Source organism: Hypomesus nipponensis, chromosome 4, assembly GCF_054491055.1.
Source record: "Hypomesus nipponensis isolate SF chromosome 4, ASM5449105v1, whole genome shotgun sequence".
Taxonomy (NCBI): Eukaryota; Metazoa; Chordata; class Actinopteri; order Osmeriformes; family Osmeridae; genus Hypomesus; species Hypomesus nipponensis.
In genome coordinates this window covers 2,659,715-2,680,445 of record NC_140364.1, presented here as the reverse complement: position 1 = coordinate 2,680,445, position 20,731 = coordinate 2,659,715, and the positions used below count along the sequence as shown (strand labels likewise).

The following is a 20,731-nucleotide window of genomic DNA, read 5'->3' as shown; positions in this document are numbered from 1 at the left end:
ATCGTTGATTTTGAATGACATGTATTTGTTTGTACATTAATCCAGTGCATGCATTTCACCGAACCATAATTCTCTCTCACACACGGCCCATGCCAGACAGTCATAGAATGGCATCAGAAGTCTTCAGACAAATGTATCTTTATTTTAATAAACCGAACATCTTCGTTTCATTGATAAAAGGGCCAAGAGAAGTGACAAAGACCCCAGCTTCAGCAGCAAACAACACACTGGTAATGGTTGCTCCTTCACTGGCAAGACAACTAAAAAAATCACACTGATAAATTATAAGGCTTTGTCAAAATAGACTATTCAAAATGCAGAGACAATATTAGACAAGACAGCGCTTTTATAGATATGTACAAAAGTTGTTAGTTTCATTCCATTGTATCGTTCATACTGAATAAATAAATGTGCATAATAAATTAGTACCACACAACAAACACACAACTATAGAATATGCATGTCCCAGTTCCTCACGGTTTGCTCAGGGTTCTAGAACTTTTGACCAGGGGTTCGAAAACTGGTGTATGGAATGGGGTTCTAGAACTGATATAGGGCCTGGGATTCTAGAACTCTGGGTCTGGGGGTTCTTAGAATCTGGTGAAGGCCCTGAGGTTCCAAAAGTCTGGTGTAGAAGCCAAGGACACGATGCACGCCCACCTCGCTAATGGCTTTTGTCCTCTATGCCCCTGGCTAGTATACCTGTCAATCAAGCCATCCACCCCCCAAATGTACCGATCTTTGAGGCCTAATATCTACATAATCAAAAAAAAATCAGATGGACCACCAGGACACTGATAAGAATAAGGGAATCTAGCTAATGACACCATAATGAATTGTGGACACATGTTTTTTGACTTACTGAGAGAAGTTGGTGATTTTTGAAAGGGAGACAGAGATTTTTGGAGCCAGCCCCTGGCGACCATTGGCGGTATTGCACTTTAAGCCACTTAATTGTTCAGCCCTGGACGTTGCCCTTTGATTCCAAAACAAGAAATCAGTTCTCATGCCAGCTGCCAGTGTCGGAGTGATGGTGTGTAAACTGGGACGGAGTTTCTCTAAAATTGATGTACCCCGGAGGTCATACATGAGACTTTAAGCCGCAACCAATAAAGGAACCGGGATAGGAAGCTTGGACAGAGTCTGTACAGAATAATGTGGTTTATAATGAGAGGAGCAACACTAATCTACATGCACCATGAACCCTTAAAGGCAGCTGAGTCTGGTGGCTCCAGGGTCTTCAGGTCATGCCAGAGAACCTACCCACTGGTCTCTGTCCTGGAACTTCCAAGTGTCTGTTTAATCAACAGAGGTCATCTCTCTCTCTCCACCTCCTCCTCTTTCACTCCAGGTAGTCTTTCTGTTTCAGTTACGTGGGAATCTTCTCCACACAACTGGTGGCTCTTCTGTCGAGTCGGCCACGTGTCATCGTTTGAAAACAGTTTTGTAAAGAGATCTTGTCAGATGTTCCTTCGCGACTCTACAGTAAGACAGCCTGCGACGTGAGCGCCCGGGGGGGGGGGGGGTTCCAAAACCACATCTCCCACCATGCACCCCGGCCAGTGCTCACTTCCCGTTCCCGCTTGTTCACAGCTCCTCCCTCACTCCACTCACGACGAGGGCGTGCGAGGCTTCCTTCTTCAGGAAGTTGAGGAAGTCCTTCACCTCGCGAGCTCCCTGGAACCGACGACGACGACGGATGAATGAACATGACTTGCCAGGTGCAGGGCTCTTTGAAAGATTGTGATGTGGTGGGTCTTACCTCGTATCGTTTCGGCTGGCTCTTCTTACCGGCTGGGGAGAAGTAGATGGTGGGAAAACTAGAGCGGGAGACAGAGAAAGAGAGGGAGATGATAGCATTAGCAACCAAGATGGTCACAGTAAAAGAGGGAGGAGAGGGGAAAGGAGAGACGAAGAAAGGGGGATGCGGTGTCTCACCCTTGTATGTCGAAGCCCTCAGGGACGTCATTGGCCGTAGCGTCCATCTTGGCGATGACAATATTGGGGTCATCGTAGAGCTGCGAGGCACAACACATACAATCCATTGGAGAAAAAGAGAGAGATTGTTTGCGTGTGTGTGTGTGAGGGGAAAAAAGAGTGTGAGTGTGTGTGAGAAAAGGTGAGTGAGTATGCAGTATGTGAGAGTGAAGGCAAATATATGCTTCTGTGGTTTTCGAAAAACGGACACATGGGAACGCCCTCGTCTCCGTGGAACGCCCTCTACGAACTCTCCGTCTGCCCTCGGAGAGCTTGACGTGCACCTCGGTCCACGGAAAGCTACGGAGACCCCCTTGGCTGTGATTGGTCAGTATTAAGAATCGCTTGCGTCAGGGGCGGGGTTGCAGTGATAGCAGGACAAACAGAATCCTTTGACCGCCATTGTTTGTAAAGTTTTTACAATGAATATTTCAGCTAAACAGTACATGTAAATCAGCATCTGAATTAAAATGTGACGAGAAATGGGCAGTGCAGTTTCTGAAAATGTGCGTATTTTATTGATGAAACGGCTAATTTGTAAATTTGCTCCAACTTCTCGGTAACCTAGGTAAATAAAAACTCGACGACGTCTAAACAAAAAAATGTTGCGCCACCTACTCTTCTGGTGGTGAATTGTTTTCAGCACCCACAGCCTACGGAGAACCATAAACGCAGTCTATCCGTCCGTATCCGTGCGTATCCGTGCGCCCGCCCATCCGTAAACAGAGACGCACAAGCATATTTCGGCCTTAAGTGTGCGTTTGTGAAAAGAGAGGGAGTGCGCGTGTGTAAGTGTGTATAAGTCTGAATGTGTGTGTGTGTGTGTCTCTCACTTGCTCCGCCAGCTCTTTGTATTTGGGCTCCAGGCTTTTGCAGTGTCCACACCAGGGAGCATATAACTCTATCAGCACGTCCTTCTCTGCAGCGTTCACTATCTCCTCAAATGACTCAGCTACCACCACCTGGACACGCACACGCACACACACGCACAATTAGATAGGGACTGTTGTTGTTGAACACAATGTAGAGATAGACTGGCAGACAGACACGCAGTCAGGCAGGCAGACAGACATGAAGACACAGACAGCCTGACCGACCTTCACGGGTCCCTTGTTCTTCTCAGGGACGGGTTCAGACTTGATGTAGCGTTTCAGTCGTCCGGCAAAGTACTCATCCAGGAACCTCTCCAGAGACTTCCCGTCTCTCCTGCAGCACAGGGGGGCAGAGCACGCCTCCACATGAGCTCCTCCAGCTGGCCTCCACACCGTCTGACCCAGCCCCCTAACCCAGCCCCCACACTCACGTGAACTCCTCCCTCATGGTGTACTTGTGACCGCGGGCCGTCCGGATGGTCACAAAGGGCAGGTCCCCCCCGTCGGACGCCCCCAGCCCAAACTCCTGCTCCAGCTCGTCCAAAAAGTCCCGTCGATTGGCCACGGCAAAACTCAGACCCTGGGAGAGGAACTGGGAGGCCACCTTCATCGCCCTGGAGGAGGAGGAAGAGAGGGATGCAAGAGAAGAAGGGGAGCGAGGAGGAAAAAAAGGAAGAAATGGAAGAACAAGATAGAAAAGGAGTGAGAGAAGACGGAGCATTCAGGTTCCACTGATAGATCAATGCAGATAAATTGGTTTCAGGATTGGCCAGTGGCTCTACCTGTTCCTCCAATAGTTGGAGCCTTTGGGGTTGCGTAGGTAGTCCAGGTCATAGTACACAGTCAACAAGTCCCGCCCCTTCATCCTGTCCCTGTTCTCATTGGTCAGGTGCGGGCAAATTCCAAAACTGTTCAAAGAGGGAACAGGGACATTTATTAGACAACACACAGAGAGATACTGTATACACATTTACTATTGAGACAGAGAGTGATAGATAAAGGCAGACGAGAGAGATACATACAGTACAGAGAGATCTTCAACGTGAAACTATTACTTTGTCCACATATCACTTTTTTCCCCATGGGTTCTGTTATAAAAGCCTCTACGACGGCCCCCTTCCAGTGTTTATAGAGCTGCTGGAACGACCAGAACTAAAACCAGAACCTAGACACTAAAACCAAGCCTCACATGTTGTCTCTGATGAAGCGTCGAAGAGAGGCTGGGGAGATGGTGTCGGTGAAGTGGACCACGCTGTCCTCAAACTTACTGCTCAGCCTGGGGGGCCGGAAGAGAAGCACGCCCCTGGATACACACACACAGACGGACACACAGACACACACAGGTGGAGGAGAAGGTGAGTGCGTTGGTCTGGCTGTTAGACAGTAGACATAATCCTACATGAATGAAAAGTATGCGTGTAGAAAGCTGCAGTGTGTCGCCTGGTGGGGTTTTAACACAGCCACCCAGCAGTGACTGTGGAAGCGTGTTGGTGGTATGAACGCGTCCACACGCGGGTCTCACTTGGCGGCCACGCCGTACGGAGCTCCAAGGCTGAGGTCGGACGTGTGGGCGAAGCGGAAGTGCTCCCTCATCATGCTGGCCGCCTTCAGGAACTCAGCCAGCTGGTTGACCTCCGACCCTGGGAAGAATCCTGGATGGTGGGGGGGGGTCTGCTGTGTTAGACATTCACACAGAACCATCGAAAGACGAGCAAGGAGAAAATCCCAGACAACTCTCTTTCCTCCCCTTTTCTCTCTCTCCCTTACACATTCACTCACACACTCTCATTCACTCACTGAATCAAACACTCACTCACACACACTCACCCCTTCATACCCCATTCCTCCCCAGCTCACCAACAACACTGGCATCAAAGTGGTTGACGAAAGCCTCAAGGTCAGCCTGGCTATGCAGGCTCAGAGAGTTGGGACCGGCCTGCTTCTTCATGTGGTGCACAATGCCATCTGGAGGCACAGCCAGGGTCAGAGTTTACAACAACAGTGGTGACCACACACACACGCACACAAAGCAGACATGCACACACAGACACAAATATGCACCTGCCGTTCGTGGCCCATCGTAGCTTGAGGAATCTTCTCCGTTCCTGAAGATCTTGAGTGTGGGATATCCTGTTACCCCAAAACGACCACATGTGTCTGGGTTGGCAGTACAGTCCACCTGGGGGGAAAGGAGAAGCAGTGGGTGAGGAGACAGGCAAAGAAGATAGAGAGGCAGGAACATTTATAAAAGTGCAAATTAAGGAGCAAACACTGCAGTAGTTTTAGTGACAGGCTCCCAACCTTGGCCAAAGGAACAGTTCCTTTCAGTCGGGTTGCTGCCGTCTCAAAGTCTGGGGCGAGTTTCTTACAGTGTCCACACCTGCAAACACCAAACAAACGTCTCGTCTCACCAGAATAGAACAACTTCAGGGCAGGAAAATACGGTGACTGGGAATGTCAATGTTTGTGGCATTTGTTTATGAAGATAACGTCTGAAGTTAATGATTGTACATTAATTAGCCCGTTATTAAGGACAAGATCCGCGGTAGTGGATCTCAAGCTTGCATCCAAGTGATTATGATGGGGATATTCTGGTCGGCAGAAATGCTTCAGGACGCCCGCTCCACCGGAATAGCGGAAAGTAAGACGCAGAATAGCAAAACAAGTAGCACAAACGCCGTATTTGACCCGATTCTTTCATAGCATTATCTCTTACCACGGAGCGTAGAATTTTACGAGCATTGTCTCGTGTTCCGATGCCAGATAGTCGAAATCCCCGTCTCCGAGCTCGAGCACATCGCCCTTGGCGAGAACCGATCCGGCGAGCATCCACAGCGATAACGTGAGAGCAAAAACGAGAGATAAAGACGATGCCATGTTTTTTTAGACGGATAGCTGCAAATAATGTAATATATAAGTAAACCCGAAAAGGTATAATTACTGTCACAGCGGATGACAGAACACCTTTCCCTGATTACCATCCAAGAGGTACACTGAGGGGGCGGGGCATAAACAGAACTTGCCGGACAGCGAGCGTGTGATTGGACCGGAAGGGTCAACGTTGATGCGATGTAACAATTCAATTGCGCTACTCGGATGCCTATCACATTACAACCCGTCGTGTTGGTTTATAAAGGGTCATTTCAGATTTAATTCGGTGTGTCCTGAAAACGAATTTCTCTACGGATGAACTCTTAGAAGGTTGTTTTTTCCCCTAACCCTATTATTCCAACATTTGTACGACTTTGCAACTATAACAGCACGCTCCACATTGAACCCTTCCAACTTTAATATAAAAAAAGAGTGGTTGTAGCCATCCATACACAAGTTTTTACAGTACATCATATTACACAACTGTACAACTATCCAAATTATTGTTCAAGCGCTTCCCGTTAGACAAATACATCATCAGCCCAGTCACCAGGATTTATTGTTAACATCAGCTGACACTTGTCTGTGCATGAGCTACATGTAAGCCCTGCACACTCCTACACAGGGCATATATACATCCTGAACAATCTCGTCTTGTCTTTAAACTTTAAAGAGATTGAAAAGGTCCTAAATCAAAGTAAAAGATAAGTTGCTCCCTCCCACAACGAAAGAAACTGAGAAAATGTGTTTTCTGGTCTCGGAAAACACACATCCAAAGCCATGCAAAATCTGTCCCATTTTGGCTGTGTAGGCTCCTCTCCAAGGCAGCACCCGCTAGCTGCTAGACAGCTAAAACGGGAAGCCCAACATGCACCGGCACTGCAACTGTGGCACCCGGCTGACATGCAGGGGGGGTTAAGGTGCGTTTTTGTAAACATTTCTCTCTGAGAGAGAAAGACACACCCAAGCCCTTGATGTGTCTTTTTAAACTCTCTGTTTACCTGTCGCCTCTTCTTCTCTCACTCTTTCTCTCCATCCCTCCCTCATAACCCGCTCTACTCGCTTGAGTCCAGGTAGCTAAGCTGTTGTGATGGTTCTGGTTCCAGCTCTGATCCAGTAGAACACTGGTACTTTTCCTTCTGGGGTTCCCCAAAACACTTTCAGTCTGGGGCAGGTTCTGTGGAGCTGATTTCCTGCTCAGTGGCGCTCACTTCCTCTTCCTGGTCCGAACGTGGTCTTTGATTGGCTGAGCGGAACAGCCGCATGAGGTCCTTGAAACGTGCGCTCACCTGGACGCAGGGAAATATGGGTAAACCGAAGTTGTTCAAGTGCAAGCTACTTTCCAAAAGCAATCATTCATAGTTGAAACCAACTACACCTCTAACCTCATTGGGTGTCTTGTTGCCGAGTTGGGCGGAGATGGTCTGAAACGTCCTCTGATTGGCTCCTCTCAGCTGGCAGGTCGTCAAGATTGTTCGATCAGCTTCTCTGTTGAATGGAAAAAAACGTTTGTTCAAACTTGTGTTCAGACCTGCATTTAAAAAGTGCAACAGTTCAATCTTCATCTCTCAATCTTCCTGTCTCAATCTACATTTACATGTATTCATTTAGCAGATGCCTCTATCCAAAGCGATGCCTCCAAGAGAGCTCTACAGGAGTGCATAGGTCACTGACCACAACAGCGCGATAGCACCAAACATTGCGGGTAGCCAAAACATGAAGCATACATAGTGAGAAACCCAAATAAGTGCCAAAGGGAAGAACCATAAGAGCATGTAGCTAAACGAGTTACAACTAAACAACATGAACCTCAAAAGTGCAAGAGTGTACCTGTAGAAAAGCTAGCAACAATACTGTAATGTATGCTTCATGTTTTGGCCAGCCACAATGCTTTGGCTCTCTTGGAAGTCGCCTTGGACAAAAGCGTCCGCTAAATGAATACATGTAAAATGTAAATGTATATCAAACAGACACAACAAAAAGATTACAGTTATTCAAGAGTAGCCTGCAAGGTTTCACATCACATATTGCACTTTCACTGCCATGAAAATTGTTACTGTAATTACCATACATCATGGTTACTGTAACAGGAAATGTGTAGAGCACAATATACTGTCATACAATAAGCACATCAAAACTAACATTATGTATAACCTACACTCGTAGTATGAGTAACCACAGTAAGTTTCAGGCAAGTGACACTTTCCTAGTCAGAGTTAGCAGGGGGTGCATTACAGTAGGCCTGGATTGTCTGTTCTGTATATCCCAGCATCAAATGATTCTTATTGTACACTGAGGGGTGAGTAACCACGGTAATTTTCAGGCATGTGACCCTTTCTTAGTCAGAGTTGCAGAGGGTGCATTTCATGGCAAGAAGGAAACGCATACAGTAAGAAAGCAAAGCAAAGCTGGTTGTCGTCCTCACTCTCCTGCTCATCCTCGCGCTCCTGTCTGTCTGGCCTCAGATTTCATCGACATCACAGCTGATGTTCTCCCTTGCGATGCACCAGGGGAAGAATCGTTGTGCATGCCTCAACCATCCCCTACACTGATCTGCTGTGACATCATCACAAGCAGCATCCATTGTCTGGAGCAGGGAGCTCTGGTTTTGAGCCCGATGCTCATAAACCCTCCACCTCCATGCAGAAAAAAACTCCTCGATACGATTGAGGAATGGGGAGTCAGGTGATATGAGCACCATCAGCATTCTTGGATGGGCAGAGAACCCTGATGAGTGGTCCACAATGGAAGCTTACATTGTCCCACACAATGACAAATGTAAGAAAGTGAGGCCCTACCAAACCCTTCTGATGAAGAGGGATAAGATCGGAGTGCAGGCGGTCCAAGAACACCAGGAGCTTCTGGGTATTGTATGGGCCAAGCTCTATATATTTGATGGAAGCATTTACAGTATACTCCTGGACAGCTCCTGTCAGCTAACTCAACTGACTGTGTGATTGGTGATCGGATGTGTCCCCTTGTTTAGTAAAGTTGTAGTTGCACCTGGCAATGACTGTAAGCAGATCCATATTACAGTATATACCATGATGTTTTTCATGGTATTATGTGCCTGAAAGATTTTGACAGTGGAGTGACCTATTGTGCAGGTGATGAGGTACACAAGGAAATTATGCCAAAATGTTTCGCAGAGAACAACCTGCTGAGAAGCAACAGTCAGTTTAGACCAGCAAGATATTTTCAATTGGTAATTGGCCTAATTGAAGGCAATTATACCTAACCATTTGAAATGTGTGCTAAATCATTTGAAATGTGTGCAAACTGTAGGCAATTGCACTTGTCATTTACAAGGATGTGCTAATACAATTGCAGTTTGATTAAAGGAATGAAAAATTACAATCTGTTGTGAACAAGTGCCCAGCGGTTTGGAGGTTTGCACGTGTTGTTTTGAGAATGTCATTTCTGTTTCGTGAAATGAGCCAAAGCAATGGAGAAAAACTGTAATACATGACACTGTTTTTGTTGTACCGTATTATGTAATATTGTAATTGAGATGTTATTGTTGCATTATATTTGTATTGTACCGTTACTGGTAGTTGAGATGTTGATATTCATCACTGTGCCTGATATATACAGATTGTTCTTTGACTCTGACCACTGATAACTACGCATTTCTGATCCTTCATTTTCAGCTATACTTTCTAAATGCACTTTAGGAAGGAAGTGAGGAGGGAATGAAGGAGGAGGAGAGGGGGGTGGATGAAGGAAGAGGAGAGGATGGATGAGGAGAGGAGGTGAGGAGGGCTTTGGTTCTGACCTGGTCCACAGTATAATCTTCTCTCCCGTGGGGGTGAGGGAGATGTTTTTGGCACAGACAGGATTGTCCGAGACGCAGGCCTGCTCATCCATGTCTCCCCCATCCTCCCCCTGCTCCTGCTCTCTCCGTTTGGTTCTCCCGGGATTGGAAGCCTGTCTTCTCCTCCCTCTTTGCGGTGCATTGTGGGAAGTGTAGTTTGAGGTGTCCTGACGCGCTGCCTCAGAGGACAGGGAATATAACATGTCGAAAAATACACAGAATTCTTCCAGGAGGTGGGTGTGGCCTTTGAGAAGGCCCGTGATCTGTGCTTTCATCTAGGCAAAGAAAGAGACAGAGAGAAACAGAAGAGAACCAGAAAGAGAAACACCAGGAAGAGAGAGAATGACAAAAAGAGAGAGAATGAACAGGTCAGGTCATGAGGAAAAGGCAGGTCAGCTGATATCAGGTATACAAACATTTATGCGAGTTTCAAACTTCAATAATGGTATCTAGTGGTTGGTTGGTAACCAGGAAGTAGACGAGTGTACCTTCTTGATACCCAGAGGGCTGTGGGCGTGGCCTCCTTGGAGGATGCTCACTATTTGGCGGTAGTGTGAGGAGTCTTCCCCAAAGCTTAGTTCAAGTTGCCGTAGGAACCGCCGACTACGCTCAAACGCCTGCTGCTCTGCCAACTGCCAGGAGAGAGGGAGGGAGTGAAAGAAGGAATGAGGCCAGGAAGGAAGAAAGTAGATGCTAAAGACATGAACAAACTCCGGTGGTGTATCCTCAATAATGTAAAACAACCTACGTATTTTACCGACTGTGTACTGCGTTTCAACACAACTCCTATGTACAAACACAATTCACTCAAAAGGCTGAGAAACGTTCTGCATTTGGGTGTGCACAGCTGCGCGAGGCCAATCAGAGCAAATATTCTTTCACAGCCCCTGAACAGTAGCCAATCAGAGCACACACTCTTTCACAGCCCCTGAACAGTAACCAATCAGCTTGTGCCAAAAAAAAAAAAAAAAAAACGACCTCCAGTAAACACTGACGGAGTGTGTGAAACTGCGCTGTGGTGAGACCAGCGGTGGCGGTCGGTTCCATGCGTGGTCTCACCAGGCCGCAGTGCTGAGCCTGGTCGGGGTGGAGGAAGGCAGCAAAGTCTCGCAGCAAGTCGGGCCAGTCCTGCAGAACCGGCCTGATCAGGCAGAACAGCTCCACGGGGCTCCGCCCCCCGCCACGCTCAAACTCACACAGGGCCGCCAGGAAGTCCCCCAGACGCCCCGGAACCATCTGGAGAGACTCGCACACCTGGAGGGGGAGGAGGGGAGGAAGGAGAGGGAAGGAGGGAGCAGAAAGAAGAGAATCCGTCTGAGAGATGGCGGGTAATGAACGGCCGTCTGAAAGCTTCATCGGGACGATCCACGTCAAGCCAGAACGTGTTCACGAGAGGCTGAGCTAACGCTAGAGGGAGATAGAGTGGGCCGAGCTAGCATAAAGGAAGTTAAGTCAGCTCACCCTGTTGAGGTAATCCTGTGCATACGCGAGCTCTTCCTTCTCCCTGTGGGGGTCACACCCCTGTGGCTCTGTGTCGTCATGGGGGAGGGGGGGCACGGGCGGAGGAGGGGCCACGGGATCTGGCTTGGAGAATGAACTCTCTACGACCTCGAACCTCCCCTCAGATGCCAGCCAGGAAAGCTTCTCCATCGTCTCCTACGAAAACACACACACACAGTAATGTGTCTGTCTGCATGCGCGCACACAGCCTGAAATATAATTGGTCGATTTACATATTGGCCATATCGTACCTGTAGCTCCGGCACTGAGAGGGTGGACTCGTCAGAGAATGGTGACATCACTTCCTGTTCCTGTTGGCCTTGCCGCTCTCTCTCCACAATCCCTCCATGGTGCCCCTCTTCCTCTTGTACTTCCTTTTCTCCCTCTCTGATTCCGCCCCCCACGTCCGACTGCCCAGGGGACCGCACCAGTGTGACCTCTTGACCTGCCTCCGCCTCTGTGAGGTCACCGGGGTCAATGCTTCCTGCAGGACTGGCGGAGGACTCTGACAGTGCCAGGAGGGGCATGTCATCGTAACAATCCTCCTCCTCCTCCTCTTCTCCCTTCGCCACCTCCTCCTCCCTCCTCACCATGACGACGGTGACACACTCCCCGTCCATCAGGGTTTCCAAGAGGGAGGGATGAAGAGTGGCGGTCTGGATCTGGATGGCGGGAGGAGGAGGTGAAGGAGTCTGAGTGGTAGCAAGGGGCCGGTCTGGGGCTGTGGTGCCCCTGCTCGCCGCCTCCAGAGACCCTGTAGCGTGAGGGTGGGAGGGACATGCAGGGGGGAGGAACCTGGGTAGCCTGTGCAGCCCAGCGAAGGTGCTGACCCTCTGAGTGACAAGCTCTTTCGCCGATAGGGCAGACTCTGACCACTGAGCATCCAGTGACGAAGCGCCCGAAGCGGGCCTATTGAGAATGACCTGCATTGCATTCTGGGAGGTCTTCGAGCGAGACTTCCCCCTCGTTGGTTTTGACTTGGGTTTCGACGCGCCCTGGACCGGCCGCTGTTTCCGGCCGTTGTTCGCGTGCTCCCCCGGGGGCGCGGTACCTCCTCCGGTCCTGCCGGGGGCGCTGTCTGAGACGAGCAGGTTTTTGAAGCCGCTGGGTTTGAGGATGAGGCCGTCGGGGAGGTGGGGTGGGTAGAGGGTGCCGGGGGGGTAGCTGTAGTACCTTTTGTTTTTGGGGCATTTGGGATCACCGGCCATGTTACATTGTCTCACAGCTGGGTAGATGACCGGGAGACTCCTCTGTGGATGAAGAAAGACACGTTTAGACACAACAGGAGCTTATGACTGCTAACAGCTTGTAACCAGTTATGCTCATTAACATATATAAATTGTTGATACGGCTTCTAACCATGAAAACACACTGACGTACATGGGGAATTTAAACCTGCAAGCTATCAAACAAGACTTTCTTCCTGCGGGCCACGGAACAGCCACCAGCAGGCGACAGTGATGCCTCTGGCAGAGGGGGTACAGTGCCTGCTAAATCCACACCGATCCTCAACTTTGACCACTGAAATCCCGTCAGACCTATGCACCCCTGCTCCTTGACTGTCTGCATGCAGCAGTATTTGTTGCTTTGGAGAAAAGCATCTGCTACATGAATACAATGTGCAATGCGGTTACCCTCAGCCAGGCTGGCATGATGTCCTCGTCTCTCTCCACCGGGGGGCGCTGGTCTCCAGGCTCCACCCTGCGACAGGCCAGGGGCATGGGCAGCACCACCCTCTGCCGGTAGTACACCTGGACACACACAGGACCACTACTGCTTAGGACTGGTCTAGGAGTTAGTCTGCAGTACTCTGTACCAGTCTGCAGTAGCATTCTCTACCAGTCTATAGTAATAGTGTCTACCCGTCTCCACCAGTCTGCAGTAGTCAGTAGTCTCCAGAAGTCTGCAGTAGTCTCCAGCAGTCTGCAGTAGTCAGTAGTCTCCAGCAGTCTACAGTATTCTCCAGAGGTCTGCAGTAGTCAGTTGTCCTTAGCAGTCTGCAGTAGTCAGTAGTTTCCAGCAGTCTGCAGTAGTCAGTTGTCTACAGCAGTCTGCAGTAGTCAGGAGTGTCCAGCAGTCTCCAGCGGTCTGCAGTAGTCAGGAGTCTCGTCCAGTCTGCAGTAGTCAGGAGTGTCCAGCAGTCTCCAGCAGTCTGCAGTAGTCAGGAGTCTCCTCCAGTCTGCAGTAGTCAGGAGTGTCCAGCAGTCTCCAGCGGTCTGCAGTAGTCAGGAGTCTCGTCCAGTCTGCAGTAGTCAGGAGTCTCCTCCAGTCTGCAGTAGTCAGGAGTGTCCAGCAGTCTCCAGCGGTCTGCAGTAGTCAGGAGTCTCGTCCAGTCTGCAGTAGTCAGGAGTCTCGTCCAGTCTGCAGTAGTCAGGAGTCTCCTCCAGTCTGCAGTAGTCAGGAGTGTCCAGCAGTCTCCAGCAGTCTGCAGTAGTCTCCTCCAGTCTGCAGTAGTCAGGAGTGTCCAGCAGTGAGTGCATGGTGAGAGCAGCAGCAGCCCTACCTTGAGGATGCTGTCGGGCCTGCGAGGCGTGCTCTGCTTCAGCAGGTGTCCTCTGGTCTGGGCGGGGGCCTTGGCTCGGAGCAGGTACTGGCACAGGTTCTCCATGGGCTTCAGGGTTCCCTGCATGTTCCTCATGCCCAGCACCAGCAGGCTGGAGCACACGCACACAAACAGAACAAATATAAGAAAGTATCGATCTATAAATGGACCTATGAGTGCAAGGATGGTTGCATAAGTTGAGGTCGCAGTCAAATCATTTGTGAATGGCACATATGACTGGATGCATGTCCACAGGACTGGCCGGTCTGACTGGATGTGTGTGCAGGGGTGAACGTACCAGTCCTCAGCTGGGATGAAGGAGTTGAAAGTTCGCGGGGCTAAGAGGGCGGGGTCCAGACTGACCAATGGCAGCAGCTCTGGGTACAGGAAGACGGGACGTGTGGCGAATAGCCAGGCCAGCTGGGCGGGCATCAGCGGGTACCTACGGACTGACGGGCACAACAACAACAACGATAAATTGGCCAATAATTTTTTTCCGTCATATCTCAGTATCGTCCCCCCCCAAATTTAGTATCCATCAGGCTCTAGTACTTATGGATCTAGGATACTGCTTATTAACCACTGAACGTATGCACATCCAAGATCTACAATCCATAGCCTTTCCAAACAAAGACAACGGCGGATCCTCTCGCACACGCCGACCCTATGCTCGCGCCCACCCCTCCACCCCCCTCCCACCCACTCACTGCGTCCCTGCGAGGTGGGCTGGGTGATGGTGGGGCTGTAGGGGATGGGCTGGAGGCGGAGCTCCTCCAGTAGGGACAGCGCCCCCTGGAGGTTGGAGGCCCTGAACATGCTGCCTGGGCCCTGGGACAGCTCCCTCTGCTGGGCAAACACCTGCAGCTCAGTCTGGAGGGGGAGGAGGGGTGTGAGAGGAAGAAAAAAGAAGAGGATATTAGGGGGGGTTCTTACCAGGAACTGCTAGGTGGAGTGTGTGTGTGTGTGTGTCTGACCAATAACGGAAGGGTGTGTGTGTGTGTGTGTCTCACCAGGAACTGCAGGGTGGTGTGTGTGTGTTTGTGTGTGTCTCACCAGGAACTGCAGGGTGGTGTGAGCGTGTGTGTGTGTGTGTCTCACCAGGAACTGCAGGGTGGTGTGTGTGTGTGTCTCACCAGGAACTGCAGGGTGGTGTGTGTGTGTGTCTCACCAGGAACTGCAGGGTGGTGTGTGTGTGTGTGTCTCACCAGGAACTGCAGGGTGGTGTGAGCTTCACTGTGCAGGGCTGCTACTGGGCTAGCCAGCATGTGGACCTGGGTGAGCAGCTGGACATGCTGCAGGACAGAGACACACCGTTAGAGAGGACAGAGAGACAGACAGACAGAGAGACAGAGAGAGACAGAGAGAGACAGAGAGAGAGAGAGAGAGAGAGAGAGAGAGAGAGAGAGAGAGAGAGAGAGAGAGAGAGAGAGAGAGAGAGAGAGAGAGAGAGAGGAGAGGAGTGTGTGTGTGACCTGCTGTATCTGCTGCTGCAGCTGAAGTTTCTGGGTGGCGTTGACGGTGGGGGTGAGGGTGAGGGCGGGGGTGAGGGGTTGCGGGGTCTGGAGCCTCTTCTTCCTCATGGCTGCCAGCTGCTCCCTCACAGTCTGGAAGCCTCCGTCCTCTTCTTCTTCCTGGTACACGGGCTCCTGCCAGCGCCTGGGGGCACAGGTCAGGGGTCACAGGTCAGGGGTTGTGTGTGTGTCTCTCTGTAATATTATTGGACAGGGTGGGCTACAGTGTGTGTGTGTGTGTATGTATGCGTGTGTGATGTGTTGCGTTTGTATGTATGTGTGGTAAGCGTGTGTGTGTGTTTGCTCACGGGCAGGGTGGAGCGGGCGTGGTGAAGGTGTGTGTGTCGTGGGACTCCTCCTGACTCTCCTCCTCTTCCTCATGTCCTTCCTCATCTTGCTCCTGAGAGCACAGGTCCTCCTGGAACTGGACCACACACACACACGTTACCACACACACACACAGTTACCACACACAAACAAAGACACAGGTGGATGTCTTACCGTTTCAAACAACTCCTCCATCAATTGGTTCACTTCCTTCTCTGGTAGAGAGAGAGAGAGAGAGAGAGAGAGAGAGAGAGAGAGAGAGGTTATAGCTCGAAACAAACACACATCTACGACTTTGGTCTCCAGGTTGCCGTGGTGACTTACTGGTGATGCGCACGGCCCGGTCGTTACGGTAGTCCTCCACATCAGGCTCGTCTGTGTCAGCCAGGAAGTTATACTCTGGATCATCATCATCATCAGCTTCCTCTGAGAGAGGAGAGATACACATCATCACACACACACACACACACACACTGAGACATGATCATCACACACAAAGTCACAGACTCTCTCTCTCTCACACACACACACACACACACACTCAAGAGATATTATCATCACACACACACACACAGACAACACACACACAAGAGATATTATCATCACACACACACACACACACAAGATATATTATCATCTCACACACACACACACAGACAACACACACACAAGAGATATTATCATCACACACACACACAGACACGACATCACACACACACTGAGACATGATCATCACACACAAAGTCACAGACTCTCTCACACACACACACACACACACTCAAGCTTAGTGTGCCCTTCAGTCTGTCTGAAGTGTGTGTGACTAACAGCAGTCAAGTGTCCAGTGTGCTGATCATGCAGAGCAGTGCAGTCTGTGGCATGCACTAAACTGGGGTTATATGTCACCCACACATCGTACATCCTGCTTGGCGCGCGCACACACACACACACAGGAGGAATTCTGTTGACCCAGTTCCGCAGGCTGCCTGTTGACAAGGATTTTACTCACGCAAGGTATTTTATTAAAAGGGTTAGACACTCACTCACTCACTCACTCACACACACACACACTATATCTCACACACTCTCACAGACCATCGTTCTCGGCGTCGGAGCACATGAGCCCTCTCAGCCAATGGGTCCACTCGCGGTCCTCCTGGGCGGAGCCACACTCGTACATGTCGGGCGTGATGTCAGGGGCCCTTAGCTCCGCCTCCAGGCGCCCCAGGGGGACGTCCCTGAGGGGACGCTTGGAGCGAGTCCTCCACGCCATCACACTGTCCTCTGCTGGGGCCAGAGGCTGGGGCCGGAGCGGGGGCAGGGTCTGGAGGGGGGGCAGGGGCTGGGGGGGGGGCAGGGGCTGGGGGGGTGGCAGGGCCTGGGCCTGGAGGGGGGGCAGGGGCTGGGGGGGCAGGGGCTGGGGGGATGAGTGAGAGGGAGGAGTAGTGGGGCGAGGAGGAGAGGAAGAAGAGGTCAACTCAAACGGTCAGCTTCCGTTCGGGGAATCTGATAGGTCAGTCTCTGGGACGGGGCGGTACCTGAAAGGGTTCCAGGCAGGCGGGGACGGGACCTATGGCTAGCTCCTCCTCCACGGCGTGGAGCTTCTCCAGGAAGCTGGAGTCTGGGGGCGGTCTGATGGGCGGGCCAGGGGGAGGAAGGGGCGGGCCCATACAACGTCTCGCTTTGTGATTGTACACCTGGGGGGGGGGGGGGGGAGAGAGAGAGAGAGAGAGAGAGAGAGAGAGAGAGAGAGAGAGAGAGAGAGAGAGAGAGAGAGAGAGAGGGGGAGAGAGAGAGGGGGAGAGAGAGAGAGGGGGAGAGAGAGAGAGGGGGAGGAAGGGGAGAGGATGATGAGGGGATGTGTGTGTACCTAGGGATAGTAGAACTAGAAAATGTTCACGATAACAATGACATGTTTATGAGATTGATTTTCGTTGATTGGCTTTCCTCAAGCTACAAAAACACTACCAGCCAATCGTTTAGTAGACAAACAATGGCTGCCCTCAGTTTTATAGTGAGTGGGAGCCTGAAAAATGTATGAACCACGTGCGTTTTTGTGTGAGCGTGTATGTGTGTGTACCTGCGAGGAGCTGTGTTCCTCTTCCTGGCTGGCAGCTCTGAGGATCCCTGCTCTGACTCCCCTGGGAGACGAGGCTGTGCTCTCCATGTCACTCTCCTGGAACGTCTACACACACACACGTAACAGTGGTACAGCCTGTTAGTATTACTTCCTCCAGATCTTGCCCCAACCGGTATTCGAACCCGGGTCCTCTGGTCTAGGAACACACTAACATGAAGCTCTTACATCTTCACACGTCTCATCCTCCTCTTCCTCATCGGGGCGGTACTCTTCATCAGAGGAGTCCTCGTCTTCCAGGGGGATGTCCACAAACTGGGGCGCCTTCGACACACACACACACACACACAACATCACACACACGTACGGTGATCTTCAGTGCAGTGGTAAAGCCTTGTGTGAGGGCATTTACATTTACATATATTCATTTAGCAGACGCTTTTATCCAAAGCGACTTCCAAGAGAGAGCTTTATAGAAAGTGCATAGGTCAATGATCATAAACAACGACATAGCCCCCCAAAAAACCTGTGTGAGAGTGTATGTGTGTGTTGTTCTCTTCAGCAGAGCAGGAGGGCTGGGTTAGGTTACCTTGACTTCACTGGCCTTCTTAATGGGGGAGATGTTCCATGCTGGGATGACCTGGGAGGCAAATCAAGCATACTCTAAACACCATCTGAGCCTTTTAACATGCTTACTTATACCTTCACAAAAAAAGAGAGTGATAAGAGAGAGAGGAGGGGTGAGAGAGAGAGAACTTACCACTCCTTTCTCCACCACCTCTTTCAGTTTAGAGCGGGTCATTTTGGGCTCCTGGGAATAATATAAAGGGGGGGGGGGGGGGAAGAGGTGAGAAACCTTGATTGAACCAGGAACAGGAAGTGAATAAACTCTTCTTCTTGGCTTGTGTCTGAGTGACACTCACAAACACGGGCACAGCCTCCGTCTCGTTGATGGCAGCCTTCATCATGGCCACCACATGCTCGTTGGTGATCACTTCCTGTGGGGGGCCAAAGGCCATAAAATGCCATTTTACATTCATAACACTGGATCACAACATTTTAATCATCGCCACGCTGATGTCACCGCTGGTTGCCGTGGCGCCCGGTCTCTGTGGAGACACTCACATGAATGATGTTGCGCACGTTGGTAGTGGTGAGGTTGTGCTGTTTGGACTTGTTCTCCAGCTGTTGGTCCAGCTGCCTGTCAATCTCCACCTCTGAGCCTGGCTCTTCACTCTGACTTTCCTCTGATTGGTCCTCGGCCGGTCTCCTCTTCCTCTTTGCCCCGCCTCCTTTCTTTCTGACTCCCTGGCGCGTCCTGCACTGTTCCTCTGAGGGAGAGAGGAAGAGAGGAAGTAAGGGAGAGGGAGAAAGGGAGTAAGAGAGAGAAAGGGTGTAAGAGAGAGAGGGAGTAAGGGAAAGAGCAGGAGAGAGTAAGGGAGAGTAAGCAGGGGGTAAGTGAGAGAGTGTGTGCGGGGGTAAGAGAGGGAGAGTAAGAGAGGGGGAGGGGGTAACAGAGAGAGGGGACACGGAGTAAGTGAAAAGGGGGTGATAAGAGAGGGAGTGTGTGTATGTGTGTCTGCATGTGTGTCTGTGTGTGTGTGTGGGGGGGGGGGGGGGGGGGGTAGAGAGGTGGAGCAGGACAGCGTTTTTTTCTGCTCACCAGTGACGATGACCAGCAGGTCTGTGTCAGTCATCTCCTCCTCGGTCGAGGGGCGTGGCCTGGAGGGGCTGGAACAGAGGCGAGACCCCCCCTCTCTGCTGCAGTGCCCTGCAAGCAAACACACGCACGAACACACACACATGCACACACATGCACGCACACGCACACACAATACAGTATATGCTTCATTCACAGCCATCCAGGTGCATGTTGGCTTAACCAGCTATAACCGGTCTTCCTTCCCGCCCTCTTCAACCCCCCAACCTCCCTCTTCCCCTTGCTCCACCCTGTCTGCCGGCCCTCAATCTTAACCCCTCCTTCCTTCCCTCTGCCCTCTCCTCTTGCCATCCACCATCCTCCTGCCTCTCTCCTTCCTTACCCCGAGCATCAGATTCCTGGAGGGGGCCCTGGCCTTGACCCCTGACCTTTGCCCCAAGTCGGCATGGCAACGTGCTCTGTCCCTCCTCCGGGCTCCTGTCCTCTTGACAGTCTTCAACTGTAGGAGGCAATGCATTTTTGGATGCTGGAGGTTCGGGTGCCGGTGGCTTCTCTGCGCGCGCTGCCTTGGAGGCTCCGCCAGCTTTGACAGAGATGCACTTCCGTTTGCGGACCAGGCTCATAGCGTCGCTGCATCACCTGGGAGACAAGACAGCCGAAGGACATGTGCTCAATTTATATGTTAATTCGGATAAAAGCATCTTAGAAATTAAAACCATTGAAACTGAGCACCGAAGAAGTGCCTTTGCTCGGCCATGCTTGAGTACAGACCGTGTGACCGTTTTTTTTGGACAGTACTAGTACCTATTCCAATATCCATTCCAGTGTTTGTCTTTTAGGCTACTCGTAACACATCTCACATTTTGCCATTGAATTATATAGGGAAACTACACGTAGGTAACGTAGCTAGCGTGCTTCCGATGTATGTTACAAGCTGTTTACGTTAGTCAGTGCCCTATTCAATCAGACAAAAAGTCTAAATATGCGTGACCAGGATCAGACAGTCTGGTTTGATTCTTAGCACGCTGAAATGAAGTGAACAAGCAGGTCAGTACACGCTACAAGACAGTGAAACAACCGTTATCACACTGGTTTGTTGTTATGTGTGTTACATTAGCCTTGTCTTTCCCGAGTAGCAGTCTAGCTAGCGAACAAGCGAACTTAGCCCCGAATGACTTCCAGGAAACTAAACCTGTCCTCTACTTTAAGGACGAAACAGATTGTCCAAGTACTATTATACAGGGTAAATGTCATTATAAATCTAGATGTTCAACGTGTGTTTTTCAAAACAATAGCTCTTACCCGCCACAGCGCGAGCTCCATCAGCAGTGAGCTGAAAACTACATTCGTGATTTCATTTCCGGGCGCAGCACTAAAACCTTTCCCATTCTACGTCATACAACAAACACTAAACGATGTATTACCGCTTGCGCACAGTACCATGTTTCGTGATTTTAGGGTCACTGTGATTTGAAAATATAGATCACTGTGATGTGATGTGAATATTCAAAAAATAGCAGAAGATGATTTGGGCCGTCTATTTCTGAAATACAGGGTGGCATAGTATCAAGACCACTGGGTGT

The 20,731-nt window shown here is 50.6% G+C and overlaps 2 protein-coding genes across 3 annotated transcripts; both read right to left on the bottom strand.

Annotated features, from left to right (window-relative positions):
* Positions 1-122: 122 nt before the first annotated feature.
* On the bottom strand, positions 123-6,841 carry LOC146295000 (protein disulfide-isomerase A3-like). Of its 2 annotated transcripts, none has more exons than XM_084695675.1 (13): positions 6,722-6,841; positions 5,151-5,229; positions 4,911-5,028; positions 4,707-4,814; positions 4,372-4,501; positions 4,039-4,152; positions 3,632-3,757; positions 3,281-3,463; positions 3,075-3,183; positions 2,811-2,939; positions 1,939-2,018; positions 1,763-1,820; positions 123-1,677 (listed from the first exon to the last, which is right to left on the bottom strand). In XM_084695675.1, exons 1-13 carry the CDS (start codon positions 6,754-6,756, stop codon positions 1,588-1,590), a joined length of 1,359 nt encoding a protein of 452 aa, XP_084551801.1. In that variant the 5' UTR covers positions 6,757-6,841; the 3' UTR covers positions 123-1,587. The 2 variants fall into 2 exon arrangements, with proteins under 2 accessions (XP_084551801.1, XP_084551800.1); XM_084695674.1 differs by lacking the exon at positions 6,722-6,841 and adding an exon at positions 5,566-5,983.
* On the bottom strand, positions 6,117-20,510 carry gon4la (gon-4 like a). Its single transcript, XM_084695676.1, has 27 exons — positions 20,451-20,510; positions 19,531-19,787; positions 19,152-19,259; positions 18,614-18,819; positions 18,412-18,486; positions 18,249-18,299; positions 18,078-18,128; positions 17,717-17,812; positions 17,492-17,596; positions 16,950-17,108; positions 16,507-16,795; positions 15,739-15,840; positions 15,589-15,629; positions 15,396-15,511; positions 15,049-15,232; positions 14,782-14,868; positions 14,284-14,446; positions 13,875-14,025; positions 13,538-13,688; positions 12,669-12,785; positions 11,286-12,284; positions 10,996-11,190; positions 10,594-10,788; positions 10,023-10,166; positions 9,496-9,809; positions 7,106-7,208; positions 6,117-7,009 (listed from the first exon to the last, which is right to left on the bottom strand). Exons 2-27 carry the CDS (start codon positions 19,769-19,771, stop codon positions 6,881-6,883), a joined length of 4,572 nt encoding a protein of 1,523 aa, XP_084551802.1. The 5' UTR covers positions 19,772-19,787; positions 20,451-20,510; the 3' UTR covers positions 6,117-6,880.
* Positions 20,511-20,731: the final 221 nt, after the last annotated feature.